The 20,041-nt window shown below is 44.2% G+C and overlaps 1 protein-coding gene across 1 annotated transcript in view; it reads left to right on the forward strand.

Moving 5' to 3' along the window:
* Positions 1-20,041, forward strand: part of sptbn5 (spectrin, beta, non-erythrocytic 5) — a 189,917-nt gene that overhangs the window by 117,349 nt on the left and 52,527 nt on the right. The window contains 9 exon segments of the mRNA XM_052012749.1: positions 945-1,057; positions 2,770-2,885; positions 4,143-4,168; positions 4,211-4,264; positions 9,528-9,690; positions 11,163-11,351; positions 12,176-12,253; positions 16,310-16,482; positions 16,969-17,059. Coding sequence (XP_051868709.1) covers positions 945-1,057; positions 2,770-2,885; positions 4,143-4,168; positions 4,211-4,264; positions 9,528-9,690; positions 11,163-11,351; positions 12,176-12,253; positions 16,310-16,482; positions 16,969-17,059 — 1,003 coding nt within the window.

The following is a 20,041-nucleotide window of genomic DNA, read 5'->3' on the forward strand; positions in this document are numbered from 1 at the left end:
TGCTGGGTTATTAACTATGTTCAAGGCTGAGATCAATAGATCTATGGACTATAGGAGAACAGCAATGGGGATCAGCCAAGAAAAAGGTTGAGCAAAGATGACACCAGTCACAATCAGAGCAGGCTAAGGGGGCAAAATGGCCAACATCCACGCCTGTTCCTTATATTGTTATACAATATTAACAGAAATGCAAGAAGCCAAATTCAAGTGATTAGTTGACACACACTTTCAGAAGGGAAAAGGGGAAAATATAAAAATGTTATACTGCAATCTAAGCTTCAGGTTCACAGTACAACTTCCATTTATATTCTGTTTTCTCCCTGCTATGAATCCTCTCATGAACTCTCCCTTCCTCACTCCCAAACTTCTGTCATTGCCCTCTCTTCCCCTTTTCCCTAATATTTCCCCCTCCCCTTCTCTTCCCCCACCTTTTCTCCTCCTTTTCCCCCTCCATTCCCACTCTTTCCCCGTCCCTCCCTCCTTTCCCATCTCTTTTCCCCCTTCTCTTGCCCCATCTTTCCTCCATGCTCCATCACGCGCTCCCTCATAACTCCTCCTGTCCCCCCATCTCTCCCTCTTTTCATCACTCTCTACCACCCTTATTCCACTCCCCACACTCATTCCCCTCTTTTTCAATAGTGCTTCCTCGTTAACCCTGTTGTGGCCACCTCTCTCTTGTCCCCGTCATCCCAATGATCCCTCTCTTTGCCACCATTCCCCCTCTCCCTGCACCCCACACTCTCTGCCTCGCCCCTTTTTCTATTCATACTGTCCCCACACTCTCTGCCCCTACTCTCCTTTCAACCATGCCTATTATTCTCTATCTGTGTGTCTGTTACTTTGGATCTCTCCCTCACTTTGCCTCATCTTCTCACTCTCCTTTGTTCTCCCTTGCCCTCTCCAGCTTGTCTTACCTGCTCACTGTCTTCTCCATCTACTTTCAGGTGGAACAGTTTCCAGGGGAATTTGAATAAGTACAAGAAAAAACTGGCAGCTGCTTTGGAGGTTCATGCCTTAATCAGAGAAATGGATGAAATTAAAGAAAGAATGGGTGAAAAAGGTGAGTACTGTGTAACTGGGCTGTGCCCCAATCTCTGTCAACTCCTCAGCTGGGTGCAGAACCCAGCCATGTACTATAACCACATTTGTTTTAATCATTCATTGAAGGAACGTGAGCTTTGCGACTGAGCTAACATTTAATTGCCCATCGCTAGTTGCCCTTGAGAAGGCAGTCATGAGGTGCCTTCTTGAACTGCTGCAGCCCTTGAGGTGTGGGTACACTCACAATGCTGTTAGGAAGGAGAGTTCCAAGATTTTTGACCCAGCAGCAGTGAAGGAACGGTGATATATTTCCAAATCAGAATGGTGTGTAGCTTGGAGGGCAACTTCCAGGTGGTAGTGTTACTATGCTTTTGCTGCTTCTTGTCCTTCTAGCTGGCAGAGGTTGTGGGTTTGGAAGGTGCTGTCTAAGGAGTCTTGGTGAGTTGCTGCAGTGCATCCTGTAGATGGGTACACACTGCTGCTACTGTGCATCAGTGGTGGAGTTGAGTGTGTGAATGGGGTGCCTATCAACTAGGCTGCTATGCCCTGCATGGTGTAAAGCTTCTTGAGTGTTGTTGAAGCTGAACTCACCCAAGCAAGTGGAAATTGTTTCATTACATGTGTCAGAATGCGGTGTGAGGCAAGACCAAAAATCATTCAGTAATCTCTCGTGAGTGGGACATTGACCTCCAATTGCAAAGGAGGTGAAAGATCACTGTCATCCAGTGATGAGAAGATGGTTTTGATGTTAATAGTTTCTGAGCTGCTACTCCATGCAAGGTCCTACCCTATGTTGTGTGGCCTGTGCACTGAAACAAGTTTTCTAAGACATACTTGTTGTGTGAAACGGTTCTTTTGGAATCTTAAAGGTAGAGGAACTCTGGACACAGTCTTTGTAATTTAAAAATAGTTTATTAACAAAGATGAACACGGGGACAGAATGAATGGGAACAGGTGCACACACACACACACGCAGAAGATCGCGAATGTGAGGGGGAATCGCAATGTGGATGAGATACACACACAAACACACAATAACAAGGTACAGCTTATCGAGGGATAAACACTTCAGTGCCTGAATACCTTGACTCAAACAAGCATTGGCCCTAACACTCCCTGGAATCTGACTAAGACACTCCCAAACCACATGGTAGTGCAGACTCTTACCAGTGGTCTCTGCAGTGTTGTCTCACTACTCCTGGGGCAGTTGAAAGAGAGAGACCAGGGAATTGCAACACTCTTTATAGTACTAGGGGGCTGGGTGGAGCCTAGCCAGGTGATTTAGGTCAGGCCAATGGTTTGGAGGTCAAGGACAAAGGTGCCTACCATGGCCAATGGTCAGGCAGGTTCAAGGACAAAGGTGCCTCTCCAAAGCCAATCCCCATACCCACACCTGATGGGTGGGGTGGAGCCACATCTTGACTGACATTGATGTCACTTCCGATCCAAAGAGCAATGCTGTCCTCTGACCAGTGGGGTCATTGTTGTTACGGTCACATGACAGCCATGTGCTCTCATACTACAATACTATTCTACCAAGAGCAAGGAGAGTTGAAGAGCTGACTGTCCTTACAGTAAAATATTCTTGTGCTCTACTATGTGGTTTGTTATTTTTCCTGTCAATATGCTCTGGTTTGTCCTGTCAACATGCTCTGTCTGGGCCCTCATAGGCAAGAGTCACATCGCCTCTGAGCAAAGCTGACCCACAAATTGTCCATTTCTATTGACAGAGTTTGATGATGCAAGGACTGGACTATGGCCGGGATGTGGAAAATGTGGAAAAACTGATAAGGAGACATAAAGAAACTGAACTGGAAATCACAGTTATCCGGGACAAGATGGAGGTAAATTCTGCATGCTGAGCCAAAGTTGGCCTGAATTCCAACCAAAGTTGCCCCATATAATCTCTGTTTTTTTTTACCCATACTCCTTCCTCCCCCACATCTTGGAAGTAGTTCCACAGTTGATTACTCTGCAAGTTCGAGGCTTGAAATTGAATGTTAGCAGAGAGGGCATCATCACAGCAGACTAGTGTTAACCTCACCTGATATATATTAACCACCAAATCTACAAATAAAGAAAACATCTGTGTATCACAAACCACTCTATATCTAATTAATTACTATTGAAATATAATTATTGTTGTATGTAGGGAATGTGGTCCAACAGAAGGCTCTTTTGTACACCACAAAGATCCCACAATTAGCAGTGTGATAATTACCAGGTAATCTGTTTGAGGTGTTGGTCACCGTCCTGCACATAATGTACCATTGGTGTCCCTTAACCCAAGGGAGCAGACAGCCTCATTTTAATATTTTATACAAAAAATAAAGTACCTGCAAAATATTGTACCTACACTCTTGGTACCACAAGGGTGTTTGCATAGATTTTTATTCCCAAGTGGGGCTTGAACCCACAAACTTCTGACCAAGAGAATTACCAATGAGCCATAGCCTGATTGTGTTCCTGGTAGGAAGCCTCTGTCAGTGGCAGGCACAAATATGTGCAATGGAGACACAGATTAGTGTGTGCTGCCAATAAGATTCCCTGCCAATAGTGCAAAATTACTGAATTCCTCTTTTAACCCCTGGATTCCAACCATTCTCTTGGGGTCAGGTTTGAATGATTAACTGAGGGACAGTAGAACTGCTCTCAGACTCCTACCTATGTGGCCTAGCATTTTGTTGTCAAGTAATAAGGTAAAGGCTGGGAAGGGATCTTTCTTTTGCTTTTCCCTCTAACCTTTCCCTCTTAATCTGCACTAACCTGTATAACCAGTGTGGGAACAAGCTAAAGCACCAAATGGTCACGTATAAAATAGGCATTGCTGAAATATGCTCACACAATTTGTACTATCTCTTAGTGCACAGGGTGGGATTGCAGTCATGGGTCCATGCCGTGTACACTTCCTCCTGCTGTGTTAGAGTGGGTTGGGTGAGGGGAGTGTTGTTTATAATCCTGGGTCCACACCCTGTGCACTCCCTCCTGCTGTACCAGGCTGGGGGCTACAGTCCTGTATCCACATACCCCTCTCCCTCTGGAGTTTAGATCCAACTAGAATTGTACAGCCATTAACATGTTTGTTTGCATATCTGAACTAGGCACTGGAAGTTGATGCCAGGCAGCTGTGTGAGTCCATTTTCCGCTATCGGATAAGCTCAGCCTGAAGAATGGGGAGAATGCAGGACAGCTGGCTTCGACTAAAGAAGGAAGCCAAACAGCGGTGAGTACATTTCCCAAATACAGACTCAGAAAGGATACAGAGGAAAGAGCATTTATTTTGTGGCCTTTTCATGTCCCCGGGAGGTTACAACAGTGAATTAGTTCTGAAGATAATATAGGAAATGAGGCTGCCACGTCAATCTCCCAGAAGCTACAGACTGATAATGGCCCAAAGTGTGCTTACCTTTTGGTCAGCTTGCCCCTGACATCCTCTCCTGCACATTAATGTATGAAAGTCAGAGACAAGCCAGCAGATCTGACTTCCCACTCTACTCCCGGTCTCAACACTGAACCCAAGGCAGTGGTACAAACATCCTGAGCTGAGGGGTAGAGGAACTTTGCACTGTGCCCCTCATCATTACACCAGCCATGACTGGTGCATGCAGAACAACTCCACTTATCTGAATGTGGTCAGCAGCCCGGCTTGGAAAGATAAGTGTGGCACAATAGAGCCACTACCTCACAGGTCCAGCGGACCCGGGTTCAATCCACACCTTGGTATTGTCTGTGTTGAGTTTACATGTTCACCCTGTGTGGGTTTCCCCCTGGTATTCTGGTTTCCTCCCATATCCCAAAGCCATGTGGGTGGTAATTTAAAATTAACCAGTAAATTGCCCCAAGTGTGTAGGTGAGTCTTAGAATCTGGGCAGGGTGAGTTGATGGAATGTGGGCATAGGATTAGTGCAAATTGGTGCTTGCTGGTTGGTGCAGACTCATGGGCCTGTTTAGGTGCTGTATGAATCCATGACTAAGTGATTTATTTTTTCCTTAATGTTTTTAATTATCTATCACTTTATTGGGCTTTAAAGTACATTAGATAATTAGGAAGGCCAATGGAGCCATGAAATGTCATTGGGCAGCAGGATCAAGGAGAACCCTAAGGCATTTTATGCTTATATTAGGAAAAGAGGACAACTAAGGCGAGGGTATGGTCCACTCAAGTATAAAGGAGGGAATTTGTGCTTTGACTCAGAGTAAATGGCTGAGGTACTAAATGAGTACTTTATGTCCAGTAATTACCAAGGAGAAGGATTTGGAGGATAGTGAAAACAGAGTGGGGGCATGCTAACGTGCTGGGACATTTTGAGATTCAGGAGGAGGTAGTGCTGGATCTTCTGAAAAGTATTAAGGTGGATAAGTCACCAGGGCCTGATGGCATACCGTATATCCCAGAATATTGCAAGAAACAAGTGAGGAGATTGCTCGGGGCTTTGTCCTCACTGGCAACAGGCAAGGCCCCAGAGGACTGGAGAGTAGCAAATGTTGTGCTTTTGTTCAAAAAGGGAAATAAGGATAATCCAGGTAACTTTAGGCCAGTGAGTCTCACATCAGTGGTAGGGAAGATATTGAAGAGGATACTTAAGGATAGGATTTATATGCACTTGGAAAAGGCATGGCCTGCTTAGGGACAGTTAACATGGCTTTGTGTCAGGGCAGATCTTGCCTTACAAACTTGATTGAGTTCTTTGAAGAGGTGACAAAGGAGCTTGTTGAGGGTAAGGCAGTGGATGTAACCTAGATGGACTTTAAGGCTTTGATAAGGTCCCTCATGGTAGGTTGATTCAGAAGATGAAGACGCATGGGATCCAGGGTGAATTGCAAGTTTGGATTCAGAACTGGCTTGCCCATAGAAAACAGAGTAGGCGTGGAAGGCTGTTATTCTGGCTGGAGGTCCATGACCAGTGGTGTTCCACAAGATTGGTGCTAGGACCTCTGTCGTTTGCGATTATATATCAATGATTTGGATGAAAATGTAGATGGGTGGATTAGTTTGCGGATGACACCAAGATTGGTGGAGTTGTGGACAATGTAAAGGACTATCAAGAAATACAGCAGGGTATAGATCAGTTACAGATATGGGCAGAGAAGTGGCAGATGAAGTTTAATCAGGCAAGTGTGAGGTGTTGCACTTTGGGAGGTCAAATGAAAGTAGAAAGTATACAGTTAATGGTAGGACCCTTAATAGCACTGAGGTACAGAGGGATCTTGGGGTTCAGGTCCTTAGTTCACTGAAAGTGGCTATGCAAGTGGATAAGGTACTAAAGATGGTAGGGATATTGAGTATAAGAGTAAGGAAGTCATGCTGCAGCTATATAAAACTTTAGTCAGACTGCACTTGGAGTATTGTGTGCAGTTCTGGTTGCCCCATTGTAGGAAGGATGTGGAGGCTGTGGAGAGGGTGCCGAAGAGGTTTACCAGGATGCTGCCTGGATTAGAGGGTATGAGCTATAAGGAGAGGTTGGACAAACTTGGGTTGTTCTCCCTAGAGTATCAGAGGCTGAGGGGAGACTGATAGAGGTTTTTAAAATTATGAGAGGCATAGAGAGGGTAGAAAGTCAGAATCTTTTCCCCAGAGTAGAAATGTCAAACACCAGAGGACATGCTTTTAAGGTTAGAGGGGGAAGTTTAAAGACAAAGTGAGGAGCAATTTTCTTACACTGAGAGTGGTAGGTGCCTGGAATAGGTTACAAGGGGTAGGAGTGGACACAGGCAGTTTGGTGGAGTTTAAGGGGTTTTAGATAGACATATGAATGAAGGGAATGGAGGGATATGGATGATACACAGGAGGAGGACATTTAATATAAATTGGCATCAAGATTGGCAAAACATCATGGGCCGAATGCCCTGTCCAGTGCTGGGAACAGCTCTTTATGAATATAAAATATATAAATATAAACATAGAACAGCTCTATGTTCTACATTTATTACTTCTTAATTTAAAAAAGATTAAACCCTTTGAACTTCTTTTAAATGTCTCTGATCATCAATTAAATGTTCTTGACAGCATCTGGCTGTCAAGAGGCCATTATGTGGTTGGGGATTCAGGGCTCAGGGTCCATCAGCTGAGACCTAGTTGGAGAGGTTTGGGAGAGGGTGGGGGGCCTGGAGGGGATAGGTGGCAATTGCAGGGAATGGGCCACATAGAGTACAATGATAGGATCATCAATTTTAGTGTTGTTGATCGAGGGATAATTATTGATTAGGTCACTCAGAATAGCTTTCATGCTCCTCTTAAAAGTATCATTATGAAATTGTTGTTTCCACGTAATAAAGTAGTCTGGGTCATGCATGAATGTCTCTTCCAAAAGGCAGCATCTTTAACACTACATTTGGAATAAAAAAGGGAAAATAGAGAAGGTACTTAGCAATATCTGTGGAGAGGAAGTAGAGCTAACATTTCAGGCCGAGGATGTTTCATTTCTCCTAGTTCTGATGAAAGGTCATTAGCCTGAAGCATTGACAGTCCACAGCTGCTGCTGACCTATTGAGTGTTTCTAGCATTTTCTGATTTCATTTCCAATTTCCAGCATCTGCAATCTCTTTGCATTGGAATACATTTAGAGTGAACCCATGACTTCCCACTTAGAAGTAAGGGCATCATCGACTGAGCCACTGTAGCAAATGTAGGTAGTTAAGGAATGCCCAGCTAGTGAGCACACTACCTGTATCAGAGGAATCCCAATAGAAGGGCAATGTGAAACTTCAGATTCCTTGCTGCTCAGGACTGGTCCAAAGAGAGAAATGCAAAGTACAGGATGTAAAGTTCGGTCCATGGAATGGCCAGACCAGAGAAAGCAAAGGGAGGCTGTGAATGGATAGTGTGTGGTTTTGCAGGCCTGTTTATTGTGAGTTTTATGTGATTCCTAATTTGATTTCTTGACTTCTGAATCATAGAATTGTTACAAAACAGGTGGAGGCCATTTGGCCTATCATGTCAATGCCAGCTCCTAAAGCAATCCCAACAGTTTGCTTTCCTGCTCTTTGTCCATGGCCAAGCAAATGATTCTCTTCTGCCTATCCTATTCACTGTCCAAAGCCTGACTGGTGCTGGTTTCACCAGCCCTATGAGCAATGAATTCCTTCCAATCATAACTCCCATCTCCCATATTTTTGGCCAGAACTTTAAATTTGTATCCCCGCTCCTTGAAACATCAGCCAATGGGAACAGCATCCCTCTATATCTAAACTGCCCCCCTCCTGGTTCATACACCCACTTCACACACAGGATTCCCCCACCCACCAATCTGGTTCCAACTGCGTTTACACCTCCCCCCCCCCCCCCCCCCCACCCCCCCCCCCCCCCCCCCCCCCCCCCCCCCCCCCCCCCCCCCCCCCCCCCCCCCCCCCCCCCCCCCCCCCCCCCCCCCCCCCCCCCCCCCCCCCCCCCCCCCCCCCCCCCCCCCCCCCCCCCCCCCCCCCCCCCCCCCCCCCCGACCTTAATGTTTCCCATATTCATCTCCTTTACTTATCAGAGTCCAGCACTGGTAGTGCTTTGTGTTCCTGCTTATCTCCCTCCAGCAGCTGTCTCCCATTTTCACACCCCTCCCCCCCCACCTCACTCTACTTTTTTTCTTTTTCCTCTCTGTCTGGCTCAATCTATCATTCACCTCCACAGTCTTCCAACTCCACCCCCACTCACCTCCCCTACCTGGCACTACCTGCATGTCATTTTACACCCCTCCTCAGTCCACTAATTGCCTTGGAATCCTTTCTTGCCACTCCCCTTCTCCTCTCTAAGCTGGCCATCTCCCCCTTCTCCACTCTTAGTCCTGATGCAGGGGTTTTGACCCAAAACATCCACAATTCCTTTCCTCCCACAGATGCTGCTCAACCTGCAGAATTCCTCCAGCAGATTGTTTGTTGCTCCAGATTCCAGCATCTGCAGTCTCTTGTGTCCCTCTAATCTTGATCTTCTCCTATCTAACCATAACAACCCAAAATTCTTTATCCCTGGAACCATTCTGGTCAATCTTTTCTGCCCCCTCCCTAGAACCTTTCCATCCTTTCCAAAGTCTGCTGTCCACAACTGGAATACTCTTATTGTGGCTGAGCCATGCAGATTCAATGTAACTTCCTTACTTTTACTCTATGCCCCAAGATCCCATGTGCTTCACTAACCACTTACAACATTCTCTGCCACTTTGAAAAGACTGTGCACCCAGGTCCCTCTATTCTTGAACATCCTTCAGCCTGTAAATGAAATTTTTTTAAAAAATGCAGATGCTGAAAATCTGAAACAAAACCAGAAAATGTTAGAAAAACTCACCAGGTCAGGCAGCATCTGTGGAAAGAGAAAACAGTCAATGGTCCCAATTTCCCTTCTACTGAAAACACATTTTCATCTCTCTTTTTCCCAATTCTGATGAAATGTCACTAATCCAAAATGTTGACTGTTTTCCTTTCCACAGATGCTGCCTGACCTGCTGAGTGTTTGTTATTATCCTCCACACTGTTAACCTTCTGCTGATTTCTTTCTTTTTCAGAAAGGAGAAGCTAGAAGCTTCATACCAGCTGCAGAAGTTCAACAGAACAGTTCGAGAGCTAATGGACTGGGCACAGTGGATGAAAGCTCTAATGGGAGAAGGGAGACTGCCAAAGAGTAAGCAAGAGGCTGAGAGCATGATAGAGGAGCACCAAGAGAGAAAGGCAAGGATACAGCCCAAGGAGCTGATTAAACTATTTCAATGCACCAAAATAAAACATAGAACAATACAGCACAGGAACAGCTCGCTATGTCTGTGCTGGCCGTGATACCAAATTAAACTAAACCTTTCTGCCTGCACATGGTCTATATCCCTCCATTCCCTGCCTATACATGTGCCTGTCTAATCCTCTGAAATATCATGTCTGTTTCCACCACCTCCCCTGGCAGCACATTCCAAACACCCACCACTCTCTGTGTAAAAAAAAATACTTGCTTCTTAAATCTCCTCTAAACTTTCCCCCTCTCGCCTTAAAGCTATGCTTTCTAGTATTTGACATTTCCACCTGGGGAAAGAGACTCTTGACTGTCTACCCTATCTATGCCTCTCATAAATTTTATAAATCTCTATCAGTCTCCCCTCAGCCTTCGATGCTCCAGAGAAAACAATCCAGTTTGTCCAACCTCTCCTTATATCTACTACTACTCTCTAATCCAGGCAACATCCTGGCAAACCTCTTCTGCACCCTCTCCAAAGCTTCCACATCCTTCCTGTAATGGGGTGACCAAATGAGCTTGGTGATGATGATGAGCTTATTTGGATCTGATAGCATCCTGGGTCTGCTGCTCAGGACTGTCCAGATTCAGCCAGAATTAGTTCCTTGAACAATGGCATTCCGTGTGTTATCAGATAATGATTGTTTCACTGCTGTTTAAAGTGCGCTTTGCCTCCCACCAAATGCAGATGAGTGTAATACTGTTGATGCTGAAACAGGAAGAAATGTTTCCTGCATTTTTGGGTTTGTTTTGGTTAACAGTGAAGGGAAAAGGGCTGGTGCAGGAAGATCCAGAATGGCATTGAGATTGACAGGAGATTTGCTTAACATCAAAGCTGTCTGGAGAAGGAATAAAGCAAAGAGCATATTGGGATACGTGGCTGGAATGCGTGGCGTAGGGAAGGTGGTCTGTGGGTATTTAAGAGTGGTTGGGAATCTGCAGAGGTTGTGCTGTGGCTCAATGCTACACCAGCCACAATTTGCTTGTACAGTTGTGGTCCAGTTCCTTTGGAGAGAGTGCAGAAAAGAATAAGCATGTTGTCAACTGAAATGGAGATGAGCTATGAGGAACAATTGGAAAATACTGTAATAGTAGTGAAAGTGTAGCATACAAATGTATAGCATACAACAGTCTGTGAGGGAGCCTGAAACTTCCCCATATCCCTGCTTTCCATGTGTTTACTTTATGGGAAATGGAGGGGGTAGTGGTGGTGGTGGAGGTAGAAGTGGTAACCTCTTAAAAAAATGTTCACACTTCCGTACTGGAAAAAATTGTTGACGCTTTGTGCTTGTGTGTGTGTGTTTGTGTTGTGTCTGTTTGTGTGCGTTTGCGCGTACGTGTGTGTACGTGTGTGTGTGTGTGTGTGTGTGTGTGTGTGTGTGTGTGTGTGTGTGTGGCTGTCTCTCTTTATATCTTTTAGACTGAGATCCAAGCTAGAGAAGAGCGTTTTGATGCTGTCAGGAATGTTGGAGTAGAACTAGTGGCTGCAGGACATTATGCATCACCGGACATCAAACAGTCCCTTTCCAAGGTGGAAGAAACCTGGACCACTCTAAATGAAGCCTGGCGGGACCGTTGCAACAGGCTGGCGGAGGCGTGTGATCTACAGGTACTAGCAAGCTGGAAGAGTGTTCAGACTGTGTTCATATTGTCAGATATACTATGAGGATCCATTTATGGCGGCACATTTCCCAGCCACGTCCTGCAAATTAAAGAGAAACAGACTGCATTCTATATAAAGGGCAAAGACCCCTGATCTATGTAATTGGACCAGGTAATACTCCTATAACAGCTATCTTGGAGACAGGGTGAATCTAACGCTGTACATATGACAAATAAAGCAATGGGAATCCATGTTAAATTATAGTATTGGATCAGGATGGTAAACCAGTGGTACATATTGACATAATGTAGGAGGACTAGAAAGAATTGGTAGATTGGATGCTGACTCAGGTGCAAGTAATACTTCTCTGTCTCGGTTGGCTTGAAGTGAACTTCTGCAAGCACTCTGACTGCTGTTATGCAATGTGTTAAATCCCTTCACACAATGATGTCAGCAGCCACCTTAAAATGGCTGCCACTGGTACAATTAGTTGTCTTCCAACAGATCGGCTGAGCTGCTGTCTGTCTGGTGCTAGCTTCACAGCCAATTCTGAACACACTTTGTTTCCAGTTCACATTGTGTACACAGGAAAATTGTAGGGTCAAGGATCAGTTATTTGACAAACATAACCAATACTGCAACCTTCTGTATTCAGCACGGGTCCTTCTCTATTCATGCAGCAAGTCGGAAAATATGCAATATACAATAACAAACCATGTAACTTAGGGTGTACAATGCATGAAAATGACTTAAAGATATAAACATGAGCTAAGTTCTCCTGGTGTGCTCCTGTATTTCTCTGTGATGTGATGAGACTTTTATTATTGCAGATATTCTATGGGTATGTGGAGCAGAGTGAGAGCTGGCTGAGCAGCAAGGAGGCGTTCCTGGCCAACGAAGACTATGGGGTAGGTTTTCAACCTTGTGTTATTGAACAGGTGATGGGAATTAGAATCAAGAATCAAAAGGAAAACTGCAGATGCTGGAGATCTGAAATAAAAACAGAAAATGTTGCAAACACTCAGCAGGTCAGGCAGCATCTGTGCAAAGAGAAACAGAAAATATTTGAGGTCTAGGGCCCTTCATCAGGACAGAGAAGAGGAAAACTTTAACTTAACTCCACATTCCTATCTACCTCCTGTAATCCTTCACCCTTGATTATCAAGTGTCTATCTACCTCTGCCTCAAAAATATTCAAAGACTTTGCTTCCACCACCCTTGGAAGAAGACAGTTGTGAGGACTCATGGCCAGAGAGAAGAGATCTGCTTCAAATGGGTGACTCCTTATTTGTAAACAGCAAACTCCTAGTTCTCGATTCCCTGACAAGAGGAAGCATTCTCCCCACATCCACCCTGTCAATCAAGTCTCTCTCACTCTTCTTTGACATTTTCCAAGTTATGCTTCCTTTGCCAGATCTTTGCCCACTCACCTATTTGTCTAAATTCCTTTCTACTCACCTTATGTCCTCTACACAACCCCATTTCCAACCTCTTTTGGCATCAGGAAACCATCACTTTGGTGACTAAATCCAAGTCAGCAAAACAGAAGAGTTGGTCATTGACTTCAGGAAGTGGGGTGGAGTATGCAGTTTGAATCAATATTGCTGAGGTGGAGAGCTTCAAGTTCTTAGGTGTAATTATCACCAACAATTTGTCGTGGTCCAGCCATATGAATTCGGTGGCTAAGAAAACACACGTTAGAACATAGAACAATACAGCACAGTACAGGCCCTTCGGCCCACAGTGTTGTGCTGACCTATATAAACACCTACTCCTTGATCAATCTAACCCTTCCCTCCTTCCAGCCCATAACCCTCCATCTTTCTTATATTCATCTTTGAGTTTTTTAAATTTCCCTATTGTATCAGCCTCTACAATCATCCCCAGCAGTGAATTCCAGGCATCCACCACTCCTCTGTGTAAAAAAACAAAACCTACCTCTGACATCTTCCTTAAACTTTCCTCCTCTGACCTTAAACTGATGTCCTCTGGTATTGGCCATTTCTGCTTTGGGGAAAAGGTCCTGGCCGTCTACTCTATCTATGCCCCTCATAACCTTGTACACCTCTATCAAGTCACCTCTCATTCTGCGTCGCTCCAAAGAGAAAAGCCCTAGCTCACTCAACCTTTCTCATAAGACATGTTCTCTAATCTAGGCAGCATCCTGGTAAATCTCCTCTGCACCCTCTCTAAAGCTTCCACATCCTTCCTATAATGAGGTGAATAGAACTGAACACAATACTCTAAGTGTGGTCTAACTGGAGTTTTATGGAGCTGCAACATTATCTTATAGCTTTTGAACTCAGTCCCCTGACTAATGAAGGCCAGCACACCATACGCCTTCTTAACCACCCTATCAACTTGCGTGGTAACTTTGAGGGATCTATGGAATTAGAACCCATGCTCCCTCTGTTCCTCCACACTGCTGAGAATCCTGCCATTAACCTTGTACTCTACCTTCAAGTTCATTCTTCCAAGTGTATCACTTCACACTTTTCCGGATCGAACTTCATTTGCCACTTCTCCATCCAACTCTGCATCCTGTCTATATCCCCTTGTAACCTACAACATCCTACTACAGTATCCACAACACCTCCAACCTTCATGTCATCTGCTAACTTACCAACCCATCCCTCCACTTCCTCATCCAAGTCATTTATGAAAATCACAAAGAGCAGGGGTCCCAGAACACTACAGATCCCTGCAGAACACTAGTCACTGACCTCCAGGCAGAATACTCTCCACCTACAACCACCCTCTGCCTTCTGTGGGCAAGCCAATTCCGAATCACGCAACCAAGTCTCCATCAATCCCATGCTTCGTGACTTTCTGGTGAGCCTACCATGGGGAACCTTGTCAAGCACCTTACTAAAGTTCATTTACACCACATCCACCACTCTACCTTCATCAATTGTTTTGTCACCTCCTCAAAAATCTCAATTAGGCTCGTGAGGTACATCCTGCCCCACACAACGCCAGGCTGACTTTCCTTGATAAGGCTATGCTTATCCAAATGCTGGTTAAATCCTCTCCCTAAGAATTCTCTCCAATAGTTTGCCCACCACTGACATAAGACTCACTGGTCTATAATTCCCAGTATTATCCCTATTACCTTTCTTGAACAAGGGAGCAACATTTGCCAACCTCCAATCCTCTGGTACCACTCCTATGGCCAGGGAGGATGCAAAGATCATCATCGACACCCAGCAATCTCCCCCATCGCTTCCTGTTAAGTAACCTGGGGTATATCCCATCCAGCCCTGGGGACTTATCTATCCTAATATTTTTTCAGAAGCTCCAACACTGCCTCTTTTCTTAACCTCAATATGCTCCAGCACATTAGCCTGTTCTATGCTGACCTCACATTCATCAAAATTCCTCTCCCTAGTGAACACTGAAGCAAAGTATTCATTAAGGACCTCCCCTACCTCCTCCGCCTCCAGGAACATGTTTCCCCCTTTATCTCTGAAGCGGTCCTACCCTCACTCCAGTCATCCTCCTGTTCTTCACATACATGTAGAACGCCTTGGGGTTTTCCTTAATTCTACTCACCCAGGTCTTCTCATGTCCCCTTCTAGCTCTCCTAAGTCTCTTCTTAAGCTCTGTCCTGGCTACCCTATAATTCTCACGAGCCATGCCTGATTTTTGTTTCTAAAACCTTAAGTATGCTTCCTTCTTCCTATTGAGTAAATGATTCACTTCCCATGTCAACCATGGTTCCTTTATCCTATCATCCCTTTCCCCGGAAAGGACATCCACACCATTCCCATCCACACCAGAACCTCTACTTCCTCAGAAGGCTAAGAAAATTTGGCATGCCCCTAATGATTCTCACCAATTTTTATAGATGCACCATAGAAAGCATCCTATCTGGATGCATCACTGCTTGGTATGGCAACTGCTCTGCCTGAGTCCATAAGAAATTGCAGAGAGTTATGAATGCAACCTAATCCATCATTCAAACCAGCCTCCCCTCCATTGTCTCTGTCTACACTTCCCACTGCCTCGGGAAAGCAGCTAACATAATAAAGGACCCCCTCCCATCCCAGTCATTCTCTCTTCTGCCCCCCTCCCGTTGAGTAGAAGGTACAAAAGCTTGAGAACACGTACCACCAGGCTCAAGGGCAGCTTCTATCCTGCTGTTGTAATACTCTTGAATGGACTTCTTATATACTAAAGATGAACTCTTGATCTCTCAATCTACCCCATCATGGCCCTCACACTTTATTTGTCTACCTGCAGTGCACTTTCTCTGTAACTGCAACACTATATTCTGCACTGTTTTTTTTCCTTTTGTACTACCTCGATGTACTTATGTATGGATGGCATGCAAACAAAACTCCTCACTGTATCTCAGTATGTGTGACAATAATAAATTAATTACCAATTAAATTATAAGTTGAGGCCCAGCACTGATTCCAGTGACATATGGTGCCATTCACAAGTTTAGAAATGTTTTAATACCAAAATCTAAATCATTCATGTAAGTTCTGAATAGCAGTGATCCCAGCACTGTTCTTTATGAGTGCCATTGCCCTTTATTCTCACTCTCTTGAAGCCAAATAGCGATCCATCCTGCAACTTGTGACCTGACTCATGGTGCAGGAGGTTACATGTTGGTGTGGATAGAAGATTAGTTAGCTAACTGGAAACTGAGAGTAGGCGTTAATTTGTCTCTCTCTGGTTGGCAAGATGTAACTTGTGGCGTGTCGTAGGGATTGCTGCTGGACGACAACTTTTCACAAAGGACCAACCACAATTTATGAATCCAATCACCCTATGCCCATGAATGGAATCAATGATGTATTCCTGCAGTAGGATATTTACTATCTGAGTGAAGCTTATTTCTTGAATTAAGACTCCAGATACAAATCCTCTTCAGTTTTTAGAGAAAGAACATGAAATCAAACCATAATACTGAGTCACTGAGTTTTTTCTACGTTGTCCTTGCTGTGCTGTTCCAGGATTCCCTGCCCAGGGTAGAGACTTTGCAACAAAAGCACGAACAGTTTGAGAAAGCTATGGAGGCTCAGCTGGAAAAGGTAAACGTGATGGAGAGATTCGCCATGCAGCTGAAGCAGAACAAGCATTCAGATTGTGCTCAGATCATCACCAAATGCCAAGCAATTCTACAGAGGTATGATGCAGCAACCACATTCACAGCACTTGAGCTATTTAACAAGGTCACATTAAGTATGCTCCTGTCTGTGTACTAAATGTATCGCCCTCTGTGGCAGTGAGTCTTCAGGGCCATAAAATATGTGCTGAGTTAGCTGATCTTAGTTCAGTCTCCACCATGGATTCATTGCATCCAGGTGGCAGGGTAAAAGATCAACTGGAGTCCTTACATCAATACAAGGTACAAACAGTGAATATTATAAGATCCATGCACTCTTGTTTTCCTTTCTCACGATATTCTTACTGGTAGGTAAGGACACTGGAGAACCTTTCCTCTGAGGATTAAATGAGTCCAGGATATGGAATGTGCTAGGAATGTGTCCGGAAGTCTCTTTGGCATCTTCCCTTTCCACTCTCATGAGCTTTAGATTAGTGGTTCTGTGTCTGGTTGTTGACGATTGCAATGCATTCACAAGTTATAATTTTTGTTGATTTTGTCTCTTAGAAAACAAAAGTTAGTGGAAAACTGTGAGCACCGTGGGAAGCTCCTAAGCCAGTCCAAACAGCTGCAGATTTTCTTAAGAAGTGCCTATGAGGTAAAGAGCATCTTTACAAAACCAAAATACCATTAGTTAAAATGAGCGACACCAGATAGCATTCAGATATTGTTAAACCGAGTGAAACCAGTTGCTGTTAATCAGCATTAGTAAACGGAATTCCAAACTTGGTAACAAGGGGGTATGTTTCATAAACTGAATAACAGTGAACATTATTAATAAATCTAATAATGTCCATATGGCATAGTCCTAGGTTCCTTTTGTCATGTATGCATCATTGGTTTATTCTTAAATACAGAGGCCATGGTTAAATAGTTTGCAGATGATACAAAAAAGTTAATAATGAAGAAACCCATAGAGTACAGGAAAATATCCATGAACTAGTTAAAAGTGGCAAATAGAATTCAAATCAGAGGAGTCTGAGGAAAATAATTTTGGGAGGGCAAATAAGTCAAGGAGATAAACAATACATGGGAGGACCTGTGCATTCCAGGAACAGAGGGACCTTGGATAAGTCAACAAAGAGGCTAACAAGGTATTAAAGGTATGTTGCTTAAATGGCATGGATTTTAAAGGCAGAGAATTCATAGAATCATATAGCACAGAAACTTGCTCTTTTGGACCACTTCAATCATGCCAACCTTGATGGTTATCTATGCAATCCTATACGTCTGCATTAAGTCTATATCCCTCTATGCCTTTTCTATCCATGTACTTGTCCAAATGCCTGTTAAACATAACTTTATCCACCTCTATCAGTTCCTCTGTCAGCCCGTTCCAGGTAACCACCACCCTCTGTGTGAAAAACTTACCCCTCAGATCTCCTTTAAATTTCTCCCCTCTCACATTAAACCTGTGGCCTCTAGTTCTAGACTCCCCTGCCCTGGGAAAAAGACTCTGAATATCTACCCCATCTATGCCCCTCATAATTTTATAAATTTCTATGAGGTCACCCCCTCAGCCTCCTATGTTCCAAAGAGAATTAACCCGCCTATCCAATCTCTCCTTATAACTACAGTCATCCATTCCAGGTCAAAGCCTGGTGAATCTCTTCTGCACTCTCTCCATTGCTACTAGATCCTTTTCTGGATTAAATTCCACCTACCACCGCTCTTCCACTTTCCTGTTGATCTATGTGTCAATGTATACTTAAACAACCTTCTTCACTATCTACAACTCTGCCAATTTTCATGAAGTCTCCAAACTTATTAATCAAACCACTTACATTCATGGTGGAAGCATAGAAAACACTAGTCAGGGCAATGCTGGGGTCCTGGGTATAGTTCTGTTCGACTAATCACAGGAAGGATGTGATATCATCAGAAAAAGCATAAAGAAGCTTTACAAGGATGTCCTCAGGGCTAGAGAATTGTAACTGTGAGGAAAGATTTCCTTGGTGTGGATATTTTCTTTGGAATATAAGAGGTCTGATGGTACGGTATGGTAATGTAGGCACTGTAGTGTAGCGGTTAGAGTAACACTTTACAGCAGCGACCCGGGTTCAATTCTGGCTGCTGTCTGTAAGGAGTTTGTACGTTCTCCCCGTGTCTGCGTGGATTTCCTCCAGGTGCTCCGGTTTCCTTCCACATTCGAAAGACATACAGGTTAGGAAGTTGTGGGCATGCTGTGTTGGTGCCGGAAGCGTGGCGACACTTGCGGGCTGCCCCCAGAACACTCTACACAAAAGACGCATTTCATTGTGTGTTTTGATATAAATGTGACTAATAAAGATATTGTATCTTATCTTATCTTAAGTTTAATCAAGGCATATAACATTGAGAGCCCTAGATGGAGCTGTGAGGAAGGATCTATTTCACTTCGTATGTTGGTTAATATCTCTCAATGTGTCATTGGTGTGAGGATTCAAGAAGCATTGAGGTTTTTTTTCACTCAGAGCAGAGAGTCATAGAGTAATACAGCACAGAAACAGGCCCTTTGGCCTAACTCATCTGTGCCACCAATATGCCCAGCTAAGCTAGTCCCATTTGCCCACAATTTATCCCTCTAAGCCTTTTCTCTCCATGTACCTGTCTTTAAATGTTGTTATTGAACCTGCCTCAATCACTTTCTCTGGCAGCTTGTTCCATATATGCACCAGCCTCTGCACAATGAAGATGCCCCTTAGGTCCCTTTTAAATCTTTCAGCTCTCACCTTAAACCTATGCCCTCTAGTTTTTGGTTTGTTTTCCCTTGGAAAAAGATTGTGTGCATTCACCCTATCTATGCCCCTCATGATTGTATACACCACTATAAGGTCACCCCTCAGTCTTCTACATTCCAAGGGATAAAGTCCTAGCCTGCCCAACCTCTCCCTATAACTCAGGCCCTCGAGTCCTGGCAGCATCCTCGTAAATCTTTGCACTCTTTCCAGCATAATGGCAGTTTCGAATTCACTGCCTAAAAAGATGGGTGGTACAAAATCCCTCATTACATTTAAAGGGTACGTTAATGAATAATCGATATGTAACAATCTGCAAGTATGTGGGCGGAGTTCAAAGATGTATTGGACTGGATTCTTCTTTCTTGGCTGGCATGGACTTGGGCTAAGTAACTGTTGTTAGTGCCATACTTTCCCTGAATCTATGGTAAACCAGGTAATTCCAGATAATGTTAATAATCACAGGAAGACAGTAAAGACCTATGTTTATAGAACCTTTTGTGACCTTGGTACATCTGATCTGCTTTCCAGCCACTGTTGTACATAATGTTATCGTCCAGATAACATTAACCAAGTGTGGCATCAAGGAGCCCTGGTAAAACAGAAGTCTGATAGAATTTGGGGGAGAAAACTCTATGCTGGAGTCAAACCTCATACAAAAGAAGGTGATTGTTATTGTTGAAGGCAATCATCCCAGCCTCTGGATGTCACTGCAGGAGCTCCTCAAGGCAAGGGCTTAGGACCAAGCATCTTCAGCTGCTTCATCAATGACCTTCCTTCCATCACGAGCCCAGAAATGGGGGTGTTTGTGGTGTTCAATTCCATTCACAACTCCTCAGAAAATGAAACCACCTGTGTCAGTT

The sequence above is a fragment of the Pristis pectinata genome, chromosome 1 (assembly GCF_009764475.1).
Source record: "Pristis pectinata isolate sPriPec2 chromosome 1, sPriPec2.1.pri, whole genome shotgun sequence".
NCBI lineage: Eukaryota > Metazoa > Chordata > Chondrichthyes > Rhinopristiformes > Pristidae > Pristis > Pristis pectinata.